Source organism: Pseudopodoces humilis, chromosome 1 (assembly GCF_049639895.1).
Source record: "Pseudopodoces humilis isolate 2021_Gansu_Grassland_sample_001 chromosome 1, ASM4963989v1, whole genome shotgun sequence".
Classification (NCBI taxonomy): Eukaryota; Metazoa; Chordata; class Aves; order Passeriformes; family Paridae; genus Pseudopodoces; species Pseudopodoces humilis.
The window spans coordinates 5,150,155-5,166,654 of record NC_142200.1 but is presented as its reverse complement, the minus strand read 5'-3'; the positions used below and the strand labels follow the sequence as shown (position 1 = coordinate 5,166,654).

Sequence of the window (16,500 nt, the reverse complement as noted above, 5' to 3'; positions counted from 1 at the left end):
TGATAAAGAGACTCTTCCTCCAGCAGCTCTGCAGAAGCATCAGCAAGGAGGAGTCTTGGTCTCTGGTGGATTCTTACCCTTGCACAGGGCTGCAGACTGGGGCAAGAGCCTGCCTTTAACTCCAGACTGGCTTTATCCCTATGCTGCTCTTCCTGACATGCCATGAAGAAGCCACCTTAAACCTCATCAGCACTGGGCTTCAGCTCACAGAGGCTGAAAGGGGATTTTTTTCAGTGTGTGTTGTAACTGCTGAGTTAATGCAGTAATTTAAGAAAGTTTTCATTGCTCAACGACAGTACAAGTTCCTGCTATAACATTGCCTCTCTTGCCCTGAGCAGCCTGGCTGCTGGTCACAGGGCACCTGACATGCCATCACCTGTAACATGAATATCCTCACACCAGCTCAGGGGGGATGTGAGTTACTGATGGTGGAAGATAAAGACAACTACCAGATTCCTTTTCCATGGAGATGTAGTTAATGTAGGCAACACGGCCCAGGGTGCTGAAGCTGAATGCTTCAGGATAAACCTAATGGATCTCCAGGCTCTACAGCTCTCATTGGAGCCACCAAAGTACAGGTGCCACAGCTTGACTCCTTAGGGTCAAGGAGCTGGACTTTAATTATCCTTGTGGGTCCCTTCCAACTATGGATATCCTATGGTTCTATGTTGCGTGATTCTGAATCTCACTGTGAGCGCCTGAGCATGGGATTGAGGTACCCAGACATTTTACATTATTTGATGTACTCTCCCCTGGGGTCACCCACTGAAGCTCTGGAAAGGTCCTAGGTCCTACATCTTACCTGCCAGTCCCTGTCAGTGTCTCTGGCCCCATATATTGTGGATAGTGACACCCAGCCATTCCTAGGCACCAAGTCCTGCTCCAGAAGCTGTCAAATGCAATATTTAACAGGGCAGAGCCTGGCCAGTTTCCACATTAAAAGACTGAACCAACAGAAGACTCTATTTTAGTTTTTTTAAAAAAACGTAAGTTTTAAACTTTTTTTTTTGTTTTAATAATTGCCCAGAATGTAAAATCTGTATTTGTCTCCTAACCAGTTCTGTGGTCAGAGCACAGAGAGTTTGGGCTTAGCTGCCACAGTATTTTTATTGTCTCTCTGGAAAGAAAAAAACCCCACAGGCATTTGATAAAGCTTCTAAGAAGCAGCTAATTCAAAACTGTTGAGAAAATGAGTAGAAATTGTTAAATAATTTAACAGAAAAAAATATTTTCCCCAAATGATCCCATTGCTTTGCTCTGTCTTTGTAATTTGTTTGTTTGACAAGCAAAAAAATGAATGAAATAATGGTCTGTTTGCTATAATTACAGTAATTTACACATGATTTAAAAAAGAGGAAAAAAAGAGCAACTGACAATGATGCCACAAATCCCATGTGTACCTTTTAAAAATCTGAATAATATATTGTCTGGGTCTCTAATGCAATTTTAGCAGTACATTGCCATAGGGCCAAAACATAATCTAACAAAAAATCAACCTATTCCCAGGTTTAAATCTCAGACTCAGTGAACAGACTGCATGGTGATTTACCACACACTTGGTCACAGAGACAGGAACACTGAGATGCCAAAGCCACGACTTTCCCTTACTCAGGGGTGGTAAGGAAAGAGCCACCAGCACTGTTCTGCCCTACCTGCCAGCTCCTGCCTGTGTTCACCGTGCATGGTGCTGGACAGACAATACTCACACACGGTCACCTCCTCAGGCACAGAGGCATCTGCATTTTCTGGAGGGCAGCTTCTGACCATGCCCAGGGCTGTACCTGTAGGTTTACTGGCTTCCCAGATGGCAGACCTACTTTGGAAAGTAATCTCAGGCTACTTTTCCAAAGATTGCAAATACATACAAACAGACTGAAGCAAAGACTGTGGCAGTTTTTAAAATCCTCCAAATACACCCTTCTTTCTTACCTGTTATTGCAGGTGTCCTTTGAGGCACATTCCTGTAGGGCTTGCTGCAAGAGGTGGCAGCTGTAGAAACCTCCCTTTGATGACTAAAATCTGGGTGAGTACAAACACAGGTCTTGATCTGGGTCTGCAGACCAGAGTATTCTGTCACTAACGACTTGTACTCCGCTCACTAAGGACAGATTCTGACTGGTAAATGTCATTTAGCTGGCTGGAGAGAAAACAAGGTTTAAGAAAAAGCAGAGAAATGGCACCCAATGAATTCAGGGCACAGAGACAGTCTGGGGTGTCTCTGGGAACAGACTGAACAGATAGCCATATGCTAGGGAATATGCTGGAAAAAAGGGAATTAGGCTGCATCCCCTTTTACGGGTGGAAAATGCTCAGAGATAAAGTCTGTGTCTAAATCATGCACATTTTTCATTTGCTATTTGTCCTGGGGTGACTTTATGATACTGGTATTCCCAATCTCCTGCTTTATATATATATTGAATTCTGCACCATTAAGATTAGCTTTGAGAGCTGGGGGAAGTTGAAACTGCTGGAGGCTGATGGGAGTTTTTTCTCCTGACCAATTACTAGCCATTTCTGAGAACTGACAGCAGTTTTAACCATTGAAAAGTAAGATTAACCTGTGAACACCTACTTTAAGATGTAAGTCTGGGAATTTCTTGTCCTCTTTGGTTTCTGGCTTTTGAAGAAGTAACAGGCTCCGGCTGGGCCTCCTCCTCCCCACCTGTCCTGGGTTGATTATGATGTTAAATTGTATCCCCATTCATCCACCTAACCCAGACACAGGTTTTGTATTCTTAAAATTCCATCTAAGAGTAAAAGTGAGTGGAAAAGAAGCACTGAGTCTGTTATCAGAGACTGTATTGCTCCCCCCGCATCCCGGGACGGGGTTTTGACTACAGCACAGACAGACAACAAGACACAGATCGCCTTGGCTTTCCAACTAGCCGGAACAGAGAGGTCTTCCTGGACTGTTTTCTTTCCCTTTTTCTGAAACGAATCGAACCTGCTCTGAACTGGGGACTCGGGGAGCACTGGGAGCTTGCACCCGTGGACTACCGGGAGCCCAGCCTGGGCAGCAGCATTTTCCAGCGCCAGAGGGACTGATAACAGAACAGACACCCACAGGAAAGAAACTCTCTGAATTTGTCATCTCTTCTGAAGGGCGAGAGGTTTTGTAATTTGATATCATTCATTTTTGTGCTGGGTAGTGCTGTGCCTGTTAAATAAACAGGTTTTTTCCACTTCTCTCAGAGAAATCTCTTCCCGAACCGGTTGGGGGGTGGGAGAAAAAGGCCACGTGGGTTTGCTTCCCGGGGGGAGCCCCACTGGAGGTTTTCTCCCAAATTTGCCCTAAACCAGGACACCACCTCAGGCCGGACAAGGCCACGGAGGGTGAGGGGGGAGGTGGGCGGGCCCAGGCCGGGTCAGGCTGGTTCCCCCGGCTCAGCTGCAGTTTCTGCCGCTGCTGAGTTTATCAGAGACTGCCAAGTAAAGAGAGAAGTCAACACAGACAGCTCCAGCCGCCGTTCTGGCAGAGATAACAGAACCAGCTACAAGGCCTGGGCAAGATTTTAACCCTTTCATTACCCAGATGAAACTTGCAGATTAATCCTTTTTTTCCAGAGAGAGAAAGAGAGAGTGATCAACATGGAAAAGATACCTTATAAACTATCAAAGACAGTGAAGAAAGGAATTAAGCCTCAGAGGAGGTACAGAAAGAAGGAGATGCTTTAATAAGCTGAAATATTTTTCTGTTAAAGCTATAGAGATGGACAGTAATGTTCTGAAAAAAACTCCTTTAATTCATGACAGAGCATATTGGGAGGAATGGAGTGTTTCAAAGTGTGGATTTTGAGCAAATGGTGAAGTGGTTGTGATACTGTGAGGTGCTGAAACAGAGGGAGAGAAGTAATAGTTGAAGATTTGTGGCCTTTAAGAGGCAAAAAGAAAACTTTTGTTTCCAGGGAGGCTCACAGAGACAGATGAAGAGAACTTTTTGAAGAGAGCCTTTGCATAACTCAGCCTTAAAAATGACATCGCTAGACTCATTGACCCATAACACACCTCAGAGTGATGTTGATAGTAAAAGGCCTTAAAATCTTAGAAAATTTGGGGACTTAGAAAGAAAGTTAGGTTTGGAAAGCCCTGGGAAAAGCAGGCCCTGGAAATGTTAGGCCTTGTGCTTGCTAAAGACCAGGTCAAGCTGCACCTGTGTAGTCAGTATATGATAAATGATACAATTGTTAGATGTGATTAGATATAATTATTGTTTAGAGAACATGGGGAACCATGTTAGGGGGCTAAGGGGAGATCACGAGAAATTCATGCTTGGGTAAAAACAATGCATACAATAGAACAATGTAAGTTTAATAATTAATATGTAAGTTGCATAACAATAGAATATAAAATATGTTCAACTCGAAAACCCAAATCGGGTCAGATTTGGGTATGTGTACCCCTGACACCCAGAGCTCTTTAAATAAAGCACCTTCATATAACCATTTGTGGTTATGTGTGTTCCTGAACGCTAACAGTGTGAAATGGGAGGAGACAACTGATGGCAGAATTCCCAGGCAGCTGGCATCAGAGAAATAGAAAGCTATGAAGAAAAATAGTTTTCTTGTGAAAAACTCCATAAATTAGTGGAAGAAGATTTCTGTTTCTGTACAAAGACTGATGAAAAGATTATAGCAAAAACTGAGACTGTTTTAACCACCAAAGTTTTTTTGTCCCTATGTTGCCATGTGAACAAGGGAATGGTTGGGTAGTGGGGGATAAAAGGGTTGTTCTGGAGGTTTTATTCTGGTTTCTTATTCTTGTAGTTTTTATTAATAAACTTTCTTTGATCCTTTTAAGTTTTAAGCCTGTTTTGCTCTTGTTCTAATCCATATCTCACAGCAAGAAATAAGTAAGTTTTCTAGTGATTTTTTTTTAGTTGCTGCTTTAAAACCACGACATTTATTTGGTGTATTGGCTGGGAAATCTAAACCACTACTAAAGATGCATGTATGTCCCTTGTGTTCCTCACACAGACTCTTGGAAATGGCTCCTGTTCAAATTAAAAGTGTTATCAAAAAAAACCCTTTCATCTCCTTCAACTGGATGCTACTGCACCACCTCACATACTGTGGATTGCACTAGATGACCCTTAGAATTCCCTTACAACCCAAATTATTCTATGATTCTATGACCTCGCAGGAGTTTAAGACCCTGAATTTTGTTTAAAAGAACAGCATTATGTATATTCCCTTCTCATGGTGCACCAGAATGTGCTGAATTCTGTGACATGGCACATCATGGCACATCAGACACACATGATGGGAGCAAACCTGTAGAGACTAAGGAGTCACCATCACGACAGGAATTAAATGTCACATTTGCATGGCCCAGCCAACATGTTTGACCTCCAAAATACCTTTTCATTACCACCGCATTTACCCAAAACAATGTCTCATCCCATGTTAGGAGGTGCTCTCAAATAAGGACCCTGCTCTGCCTCATCACTGGAGGGATGAAATCTCAGCCTGGACTAAGAAGAATGTTACTGTTAAATGTGTGATCAACCCGTTTTTTTAATACTAAAATCCAGCAAACTAACCCAAGATGCAGCACAGTAACAGATACACCGTCGAGAGTTACTTAAAAGTGGTGAGCTTTTCACTTCATGATATTTCCACTTTGATTGGTCTTTGCATAGCAAGAAACACAGTAAAATCAAATCAAAGAGTTTATTTGCATAGGAAATAGCAAAAATAGCACCATTGAGAGCTACACAGTAAAGACTTTGTTTAACCCTGGCATTTATACTTGTTATTTAATTTCATTTTTCGATAAAGCAGAGACAAATTTTATCTTCTACTGGGTGAGAAAAGACTCCAAGGCTGGCAAATGTTTATCTCTGGGCTTTAGCCTCAGGGTCTGATTCTGGGCTGGTTAGCTACAGCTGTGGCTTCTGCTTGGGCTGGCCAGTTTGGAAACCCCATGCCATATGGTGAATGTGTTAGCAGGGCAGGGTGCCTCTTTTCTGTCTCCAAAAGAACAGATGAGATTCCCAAACACATTCAGCACTTAGTGCCTGTGTCAGGTCCATTACTCCCATCTCTCACTACAAACTGCTTTGTGCAGAAGAGGTTTGAAAATGCAGCTGCTTTGCTGGCTGGCACATAGCCAAGGCCTGATCACTTCTCAGATCTGCTCATATTGAGTGGCATGGCTTGGTCAGAGGGTTTAGGTCACAAATGACCTATTGTGAAGGTCTTTTCAGACTCCATCCCCTTTTTACTTTGTCTTTGCATTCTCAAGTTGATTTTGGCAATTAGCTGATAAGGAGAAATAGCCAATTTCTGGCTTGTTGCTTTCACCCTCAAACACAATTTTCCCCCATGATTCTGAACATCTCTGTGCTCTGATCCTTTCATCAAAGATCAACACCCTCCTAGACCAGCCTGCACTATGCACCAGCCCCCTAAGTAACACAGCTTGCCAAGTTATTGTCCTAATGGATCAACCAAAATGGTGAATTGGGCCACAATTGCCTTCCTGAGTTTTTAATACCAGGGGACTTTCTATGCTGCTCTGGCTGATTTTTGGGTGAAGCAGTGGTGGGGAGCTGTGCATGTGCTGACAGGGGATTTCGCATCCTTGACCTGACAGAGGATAACCTTGAAAAGGCATATCCCTGACGGAGGTAAGTAAGCTCCATTTCTTGGAACAAAACTCTCAAATACAGGGAGATCTTAGATCTTCTGTGTCATCCCTTCAGGCCTTTATTATGAAATTCCACATGACTCAATGAAAAAGTAGCTCCTATAGAATATTGATTCATTTATCAGCAGAAGAATATTAAATTTAACAGGGATCTTCTGGAAAGCACACACTAGTTGTTCAAAATTGTCCATTGGGAGTTGGATGTACTAGAGATACCTTTCCTAGCTTTGGCATGACTTTATCTTCCTCTCCTCCATGTGGATGTCAAATAGCACCAACAATCCTGTGCCTGTGTGTCACAGTTAATGCCCCAGGCTGCAGGATTTGATTTCAGTTGAAAGGGTGAGGGATAAAGCTTTGGAAAGAATTAATCAGGTAACAGATTAAAAATTTGGCATTGGAATGGTTTTGCATAAACAGTCACACAACACATTGCTATTATATGCTCTTCAAAAGAGGAAAAAAATTCCACTTATTTTTAACATTTTAATATGCCCTGATGTTAGAGAAAACAAACAAAAAAATAAGTTCACATATCACATCAAAGATAATAATAATAATAATAATAATTATAATTCATAAAAATAATCTGACCGACCGGCAGCATTTGTTGGCTTTAGAAGGCCTCCTGCAAAAGAAACACAGCTGAAGACATTGGAGAGCTCTTGGCAAGTGTGAGGAATTCAAGTTTTCAAAACAAGTCTGGGGGTGCTCCCTGCACGCTATGGCCCTTTGACATTGGAAGGCCGGGCAGCCAGGCTTGCATAGTAAGCGCACTGAGAGGGGTCACACTGTCCATTGGCTCCCGGGGGTCCCTGGGGACCTGCCAGACCTGGCACACCGGCTTCACCTTGAGGGCCAGGAGGTCCTGGCATCCCATCTTTGGCATAACCAGGCTCCCCTGGGAGGCCTGAAATAGAAAAAAATGCCCTTGGTGAGTGGCACCAGAGTAACATGCCCAGCGTGCAGTACTCTGCAGTGTAACAGGAGATGGCTTTGCTGCCAAACTTGGGTGTAGACAGCAGCTTCCATAGGTTTGGATGTGCTAGGATGCATCTTGAGGTTTTAACTAGAGTGTCTCCTCTGAAATTAAGATTTCCACTCCCTATGGCAACCTTGGGATGCTCAGCTTTGAAACGGCTGCACTTCCTCTACCTCCATGCTGAAGTCATGGAGCTGCATGAGACAACTAATGACATACAGCCCTGACAGACAGGAGGTGAGAATGGGAAAGTGGAGGCAAGAGCCAGCCTAGGGAGGTAACTCACTGCTGCAGAGCATAGCAGGCACATTGTTATTTGAAGGCAATGCAAGGCCAGTCTGCTGAATGCAGACTATGGGGTTATTAGGGTTTCCCATAGTTCTTTTCCCAAGAAAGCAGTGAAGGCAGAACTGATCAATGGTTCCTAATATCACACTGAAGACAAACTGTATTTGCTCCTTCTTTGTCAGTAACAGTAAAGCCGAAGCTGTATCCCCAAGGCACATGTGTTCAATATGACCTTTTATAACATCTGAAGATGCCTGAAGCTCTGGGTTCAGCTTGGTCACCGGAAGACTCTGCCAAGGACAGAGAAAACACTTCACAGTGCATCTAATAGTTAAAGCTTCACTTTGGATTTGACCTAAAGGTCAGTTAACTTAGCTGTAACTGAGATGGTTCAGTGTATTCATTCATCAGGCTGAGGAAATAAAGGTGGCCAGATATGATGTTAGTGATATAGTTCTGCCCTTTGGGCCACATCCTACAGAAATCGTGTACGTTGTTTTTATGTCATCCTGATCACCTCTCTAGTACAGCAGAGACCTGTGTCCTGGTAGTTGTTCTAAGTGATGTGTTTTGTGGAGTGTTCTGACTAACACACCTGGAATTCCTGGAGGACCCATTTCCCCTCGTTGACCAACGCCAGTGTCTCCTTTCTCACCCTTTGCTCCTCTTTCTCCTTTAGAGAAGGAAAGAAAAAATATGAACTGATGAGTGTGATCTATGGAAATAAACACTACTATAAGTCTTCCATTCACACTGAAGCCAATATATTTGGTAAAAACAGTTCCTAATTGTGGCCAATCCTCTGAGAGTGGACATCAAGTGAGAATGAAGACTTGCCCCACTCTTGTTCTGGCCAGAGATGAAACACACCAGCAATTGCTGGTCATATTCAACACCTCTGGTTCAACAGACTGAGGTTGCTTCCAATACCTGCATTTTGAGGACAATTTATAAACTACTAAAAGGAAAGGTAGATGCCAAAGTGGAGTGGATACATCCTTTTATTGGACTGCCCCAACACACCAAGTTTCACTTACCTTTGGGACCAGTTGGTCCAGGTGGCCCTTCAGACCCTGTCTGTCCAGGCCGCCCAGGCTCTCCCGGAGGGCCAGTTCTTCCTGGGAGTCCTTCCTTCCCAGGGGGACCAGGAGGTCCTGGTCTGCCATGGGATGCTTTTACCTGTGCAGGCTGTATCTGAGCCAGGATATAGGGTAACTTCGCTGTGAAGAGAGGGAAATGGATTTGTTATACTAGAAGGACTATGCTCTAAGAGACGGAGAGCCAGAAACAGGGGCCCAAGTAAAGTCTAAGTACTGTCACAGCTGCATTTTCCAGGACCAGCCATTTTTTGTTCCCCCATAATCCATGACTGTGACTCCCTGATCCTCTCTAAATTATTTAAATCTCATTTCTTGGTAGCCTTAAATTTCTCCTAAATTTCATACTTTATCATAAAGTTTTCACTCATCCTCTGCTCCTTATACTCCAAGAATCTGAAATGTCCCTTCCTTTAGTTGTGCAGCTGATGGATCCCTATTAAACTGGGGCCACTGCTGTTCTGAAAAGGAGAGCCTTTTCCTACTGCTTCTGTTATGCAGAGATGCCACATGGGTGCTGTGTAGGGAGAAAGCTTTTCTTGTTCCAGGCTGTTCCAGGCAGGCACACACTGCCTGCCATTTCAGTGCTAAGACCCTGAACAACCATGCTGTTTTGGGCTGGGGTAGAGTTAATTTGCTTCCCAGGGGCTGGTAGGGGGCTTGTTTTAGATTTGTGTTGATAATACAGAGATGTTTTTGTTATTGCTGAGCAGGGCCTACACAGAGCCAAGGTCTTTTCTGCTTTCTGTATGGCCACACTGGGGAGGAAATTGGGGGTGTGGGGAAGGCTGGGAAGAGACACAGCCAGAACAAGTGACCCAAACTGACCAAAGGGATATTCCACACCACATGACATCATGCTCATATAAACTCATCATATATAAAGTGAGGGGAGGAAGGGTGGAACATTTGCAGTGATGGTGTTTGTCTTCCCAAGTAACCATTACTGTGATGGGGCCCTGCTCTCCTGGAGCTGGCAGAACACCTGCCTGCCCATGGGAAGCAGAGAATTAATTCCTTGCTTTGTTTTGCTTCTGGCCACAGCTTTTGCTTTCCCTATTAAACAGTCTTTATCTCCACCCATGAGTTTTCCAGCTTTTACTCTTCTGATTCTCTCCCTGATCCTGCTGGTGGGGGAGTGAGTGAGCGGCTGCGTGGGCCTTGGCTGCTGACTGGGGTTACACCATGACAACCTTGAGAGCTCATAAAACTCAGCATCACATAAACATCCAACAGAATAGAGGGAGGAGAGTGTTCTATCTTCTCTTCATTTATCTTAAGTGCTTTCAGACTGGTGTGGATATTGAAGACTGAGAGTGTGTACATAAAATCTGTGAAATAATCACCCCATTTACCTTTAGCATAGTGATCTTTAGCATAGAACAAAATGCCTGCAGCTGTGTGTCAGCTGCATCAAGAGCTGTGTGAGGACTATAGCTCTGCATTTCACTGTCAATGGGATCAGTAGTGGTCTGCAATTCATGTACTTTGAGAGAAACAGCAGCCCATATCCCCTCCAGCCCCTCTTCTTACACTGATGAGTATCAAGTCACTGGCAAAAATCAGGAGCATTTCTTCTCCAGCTGGGACCTTAAAAGTTTACAATCTACTCTGATTACTTTCTGTGCTATTGCTGGGAACATCGAAGCCTGGGGAACTGTAAACCACATTTCATTTCACACATCTTCCAAGCAAGCTTGCTGCAATACTACCTTTCTTAAGCATGAGAGGTTCAGGTGCCAGCACAGCTATGGGAAGGAAAGCATCCTTCCATACTCTCAGATCCATCTTCTGGCTTCCTGATACCAATTACTTACCATCTAGCTGCTTGGATAACTCCTCTTGGATGAGTCTCCTCAAAGTCTCTAGAGATGGAGGTTCTCCCTAAAGAGTCAGAATCACAGTGATAAGACTAGACATCCACAGTCAAGGGATCAGATGCTTATAGGACAAGGGGAAACTGTCTTAAACTAAAAGAGGAGAGATTTAGATTAGACGTTAGGAAGAAATTCTTTACTGTGAGAGTGGCAAGGCACTGGAACACACTGCCATGAGAAACTGTGGGTGCCCCACCCCTGGAAGTGTTCAAGGCAAGTTGGGTGGACTTTGGAGCGACCTCCTCTAGTGGGTGGCATCCCTACTTATGGTGGGTGGGTGGTTGAAACAAGATGATCATCAAGGTCCCTTTAACCCAAAACACTCTGTTGATTCTATGATGTGCAAACTGAGCCCTCCATAAAGGGCTCAGCAGGTGCCATGTAATCACCCACAGCACACACCGGGCTGCTTGCTCTGCCTAAAACAGGAATGTAAATGGACTCAAAACGATCACAAAATAATTTGGACTAGAAAAGACCTCTGAGATCATGAAGTCCAGCCTTTGACTGAACACCACCATGTCAAGTAAACCATGGCACTGAGTAACATGTCCAGTCGTTCCTTAAACACCTCCAGGGACAGTGACTTCACCAGTTCCCAAGGCAGCCCATTCCAAGATTTAAGTATCCCTTCTATGAGGAAATTCTTCATAGTATTAAAAATAAACCTCCCTGGCACAGCCTGAGACTATGTCCTCTTGTCCTATCACTAGCTGTCTCAGAGAAGAGACTGAACTCCATGTGGATACATCCTCTTGTTAGGCACTTATTGAGCAATAAAATGGCCCATAAGGGTCCCTTTCTCCAAGATGACCAAAACTAGCACCCTCAGTTTTCACAGGAGTTGGGTTCCAGACATTTCACTGTATCTGTTCTCTTCTCTAGAACTACTCCAGAACCTCAACATCCTTACTGAAATGAGAGGCCCAGAACTGCATAGATGTGATAGATTGGCATTTAAGAAAACAAAGAAGAACACCTAAGGAAGTTAAAACTACTGGCGGCTGATGGGAGTTTTTCTCCTAGCCAACAGCTGGCCATTTCTAAGAATTGACAGCAGTTTTAACCATTGAAAAGTGAGATCAACCTGTGAACACCACCTTAAGACCTAAGCCTGGGAATTTCTTTGTCTCTTTGTTTCCTGGCTGTAAAAGGTAACTGGGCTTTAGCTGGCTTCCCGTCCCCTGCCCAGGCCATGTGGCCCGGGCAGAGGCTGGGCTGGGCCTGCCACGGCTCCCGGCCAGGAGATGGGGCCTGCGGGGCTTGCCCCGGGCTCTGGCCAGGCCAGGCCGGTCCCTGGCTCGGCTGCAGTTTTTGCTGTGACTGAATTCACCAGAGACTGCTGAGTAAAGAAAGCAAAAAGCTCTTGACCAGCAGCGGGCTGAGACAGTGACCACACTCTCTAGAGAAGCTATGAAGAATCTTCCATCACAGACAACTCCAGCTGCTGCTCCAGCAGAGGTCACAGAACTATCTACAAAGCCTGGGCAAGATTTTAACCTTTTCATTACCCAGATGAGACTTGTAGATTAATCCTTTTTTCCAGAGAAAGAACAAGAGAATAATCAACATGTAAAGAGACTTTATAAACTATTAGAGACAGTAAAGAAAAGAATTAAACTTCAGAAAAGGTAGAGAGTAAGGAGATGCTTTGTAAGCTGAAATATTTTTCTGTTAAATCTATGGAGATGGACAATAGTGATCTGAAAAAACTCCTTTAATTCATGACAGAGTATATTGGGAGGAATGGAGTGTTCGAAGTGTGGATTTTGAGCAAAAGTTGGAGTAGTTGTGATACAATGAGGTGCTGGAACAGAGTGGGGAGAAGTAATAGTTGAAGAATTAGGGCCATTGTAGAGGCAAAGAGAAAACTTCTGTTTTCCAGAGAAGCTCACAGAGACAGATGAAGAGAACTTTTGCCTTTGAATAACTCATCCTTAAAAATGACATCCCTAGACTCATTGACCCATACACACCTCAGAGTGATGTGAAATGGGAGGAGTGAACTGATGGCAGATTTCCGGGCAGCTGGCATCAGAAAAATAGAGAGCTATAACAGAAATAGCTTTCTTGTGAGAAACTCCATAGATTAGCAGAAGAAGACTTCTGTTTCTCTACAAAGACTGATGAAAAGACTCTAGCAGGAATTGGGACTGTTTTAAACATCAAAGTTCCAAACTTTTCTGTCTCTATGTTGTCATGTGAACAAGGAAATGGTTAGGTAGTGGGGGATAAAAGAGTTTTCTGGAAGTTTATTCTGGTGTTCTTATTCTTGTAGTTTTGTTAATAAAATTTCTTTATTCCTTTTAAATTTTAAGCCTGTTTTGTTCTTGTTCTAATCCATATCTCACAGCAAGAAATAAGTAAGTTTTCTAGTAATTTTTTTAGTTAATGCTTTAAAACCACGACAATAGAGAATATAACGTGTAGGCTCCCCAGTGCCCAGCACAGAGGGACAATCGCTGCCCTGGTCCTGCTGGCCACGCTGCTGCTGACACAGAAGGCCAGGAGGCCACCGGCCCCCTTACCCACCTGGGCAAATGCTGGCTCATGTTTGGACCCTGTTGGCGAGCACCCCCATGGCCTTTCCTGCCGGGCAGCTTTCCAGCCACTCTGCCCCCAGCCTGGGGCACTGAGGGGATTCTTGGGACACAAGGGCAGGACCCAGGCCTGGCTCTTCTGGAACCTCACCCCACTGGCCATACACCATCAATCCAGCCTGTCCACATTCCCCTGAAGATCCTTCCTACCCTCCAGCACATCAACACTCCCACCCACCTTGGTGTTATCACAAATTTCCTACTGAGGATACCCTCAATGCCCTTGGCCACATCAGCAGGACAGACACTGAACAGGAATGGATCCAGGGGCCACCACTACTGACTGGATGCTAATTCAATACAGCACCATTCAAAGCCACTCTCTGGACACTGTCAGGCCATCCTGACAGTTCTTAACCCAGCATAGTGCCCCTGCCCAAGCTCTGGGCTGTCAGCTTTTCCAGGATTGTGCTGTGGGATACAGAGTCAAAGACTTGGCTCAAGTCCGGACAGACTCCATCCACAGCTTTTCCCACAGCCCTGAGGCGTGTCATCCTCAGCGCAAAGGGCATCAGGTTGCTCAGGCAGGACCCGCCTTTCCTAAACCCACATTGGCTGGGCCTGATCCCTCAGTTGTCCTCTCTGGGCCCTGTGATCCCCCTCACGATGATCTGCTCCAGAACCTCACCGGGCCCCGAGGTCAGGCTGACAGGCCTGCAGTTCCTCACATCCTTCCTGCAGCCCTTCTTGGGCATGGGTGTCCCATTGGCACCTCCAGTCACCTGGGACCTCCCTGACTGGCCAGGAATGATGACAATAAAGGATGGGAGTGTTGCCTGACAAGCTCTTCCATGGGCTCCCTCAGCACCCCTGGGGGTCTCTGGGCAGCCCCATAGACTTGTCAGGATCTCAGCAGCTCTTGTAGGTCACCAATGACTTCCACAGGTATTGCAGGGGGTCAGGTCTGCTCCCTGTCCCTGTGTGCCAGCTCAGGGGACTGCTTGTCCTCCAGATAACCCATCTGACTCCTGAAAGCTGAGGCAAACAAGGCATTCTGTACCTCAGCCTTTTCCTCGTCCTTTGTGCCCATGTTCCCCTCACCCCCACATCAAATAAAGAAAGGAGATTTTTCTTTGGCACTCCTGTGTTCCTAATCTCTTCTAACAAAGACTTTTTATTGTCTTTTACAGTAGTGGCCAGATTAAATTCAAACAGATTTTTGCTTGCTGATGATCCTTCTGCCTGGGCTCAGGGCCGGGACACATGCTTGGCTGGATGGGTATAACACTTCAGCATGGCACAGGGCTTCTTTGGGATTGTTTAGGGGAGGAACACACAAGGTGGGACAACACAGAGCTGTAGGTCATTGGGAACAGAACAAGCAAAGGCAAAGTCAAAAGGAAAAGGCCTAAAAAAGGCCTTTGTGACCAGGCTTGGCTGCATGGAAACCGCCAGGCCTCAGGGACAGGGCGTGGCCTTGCCCACCAGGCCTTTGTGACCCGCGGTGACATCACGTGCAGAGGCCATTGTGACACAGGTCAACGTCATGACCATGGGGGCTATAAATACCGACAGTCGCCACTCTCGGGAGAGCAGCTCTCTGAGGAGGCAGCAGCTTCACTGGAGGCAGCAGCTTCTCCGAAGGCAGCAGCTACCCGGTGTGCTTGTGGCCAGTGTCTGGCAAAGCACACTCAAGATGTCCAGGCAGCAGCAGGCGAATGCTCGCGGCCAGCCCCATGAGTGGCAGCCCTTGCTGTACAAGCGGCATGGGTCAGCGGGAAGGCAGGACAATCACCTGCCGCCCATTCAACCTGCACATGGGGACCCGCTCGGCATTGGGACCCTGCCGGTTTGGAAACAGCTGGAGCACTCTGAGAGAGAGGTGCTCCTCAAGCTGATGGGAGGGCCCAGCAGCAGCGTCTGCAAAGACGTTTTCAGAGAGCTGGGCCCACATCTGCGGGAGAACAGGCCCATCGAGTCCACCCTGAGAACCACAAAGTGGTTAAGTGGATGCCAAGGAAGGGAGGGAATGCGTCAGCCCACCGGGCAGAGTGCACGTGACAAGCAGCTGTGCCTAGAGGATGATGAGGCTTTGCTGCATCGTGCGGATAAAACGATGCAGGAGGTGGATGAGCTGTTGTTCAGATGCAGCTTCTCCCCCCTGGATGACAAAGAAAGCCCCACGACGCCCAGGTGCATCCTCAGGGATTCACCAAGCCCCACTCTGGAGCCAGCTGCAGGCCCCGCGGTGCCTCACAGCATTTGCAGCGTGACCAAAGACGCTGCAGGAGAGACACCAAAGTCCTCTGAGCTGGTGTCTCTGGACCAGTTGCTGGCCGAGCTGGACCCCATCTCTGATGACTCGCTGTCCTGTGACACTGTCATCAAGGAGCTCCTGGAAGACTGGGAGCAAGAAGAGCTTCCTGACAGAGAAGCAGCAGGAGAGAGGGACAGCGAGCCAGAGAGCACCTTGTTTCTGCCACCGCAAGGCAAAGAAGGATGTGTCCTCAGGGATGAGTCAAGGGTCACCCCGGAACTTGCTGCAGGCTCCCAGGTGCCCCACGGCACTTTGGGCGTGACCACAGACTCGGAAGGACAGGCAGAAAACAAGGCAGAGACGGCAGCTCTCGACCTGTTGGAACAGCTGTGCTCCACCTCTGGCGAGTCACTGCCCTGCGATGCTCTTCTAAACGAGCTCCTGGAAAAGTGGGAGGAAGAAAGAGGAGCAGCAGGGCAGACGGACAAAGAGCCAGAGAGCGCGCTGGATCTGCCACCGCAAGAAGAAGAGGAAGAGCCAGCATCTTCTACGGCAGACAACGATGGCAGCGATGAGGGCGATGTCAGCGAGCCTCTCCCCACGGCACGGGCCGAAGAGGCAAACACGGCTGCAGGGTGTGCCTCGGCTGCCGTGGACGAGGCCGGCGCAGCATGGCTTGAGGCTGGCTGTGCCCAGGCCGCCCCTCCCCAGGAAGAGCCCCGCAGGGCTGGGGAGCCGGCAGGGGCTTGCCCGCTGCCTGCCCAGCCCCTGGCACGCAGCGCTCCTGCTTGCCCCGCCGGCAGCGCAGCCG

At 46.5% G+C, this 16,500-nt stretch overlaps 1 protein-coding gene across 1 annotated transcript in view; it reads right to left on the bottom strand.

Moving 5' to 3' along the window:
• Window positions 1-5,808: 5,808 nt before the first annotated feature.
• The window catches only part of COL22A1 (collagen type XXII alpha 1 chain), a 240,622-nt gene continuing 229,930 nt past the window's right edge, over window positions 5,809-16,500 (bottom strand). Inside the window, exons 62-65 of the mRNA XM_014258290.2 lie at window positions 10,833-10,899; window positions 8,956-9,138; window positions 8,514-8,591; window positions 5,809-7,558 (exon numbers count right to left, since the gene is read on the bottom strand). Coding sequence (XP_014113765.1) covers window positions 7,371-7,558; window positions 8,514-8,591; window positions 8,956-9,138; window positions 10,833-10,899 — 516 coding nt within the window. The 3' untranslated portion in view covers window positions 5,809-7,370. The remainder of the gene's footprint in view (window positions 7,559-8,513; window positions 8,592-8,955; window positions 9,139-10,832; window positions 10,900-16,500) is intronic.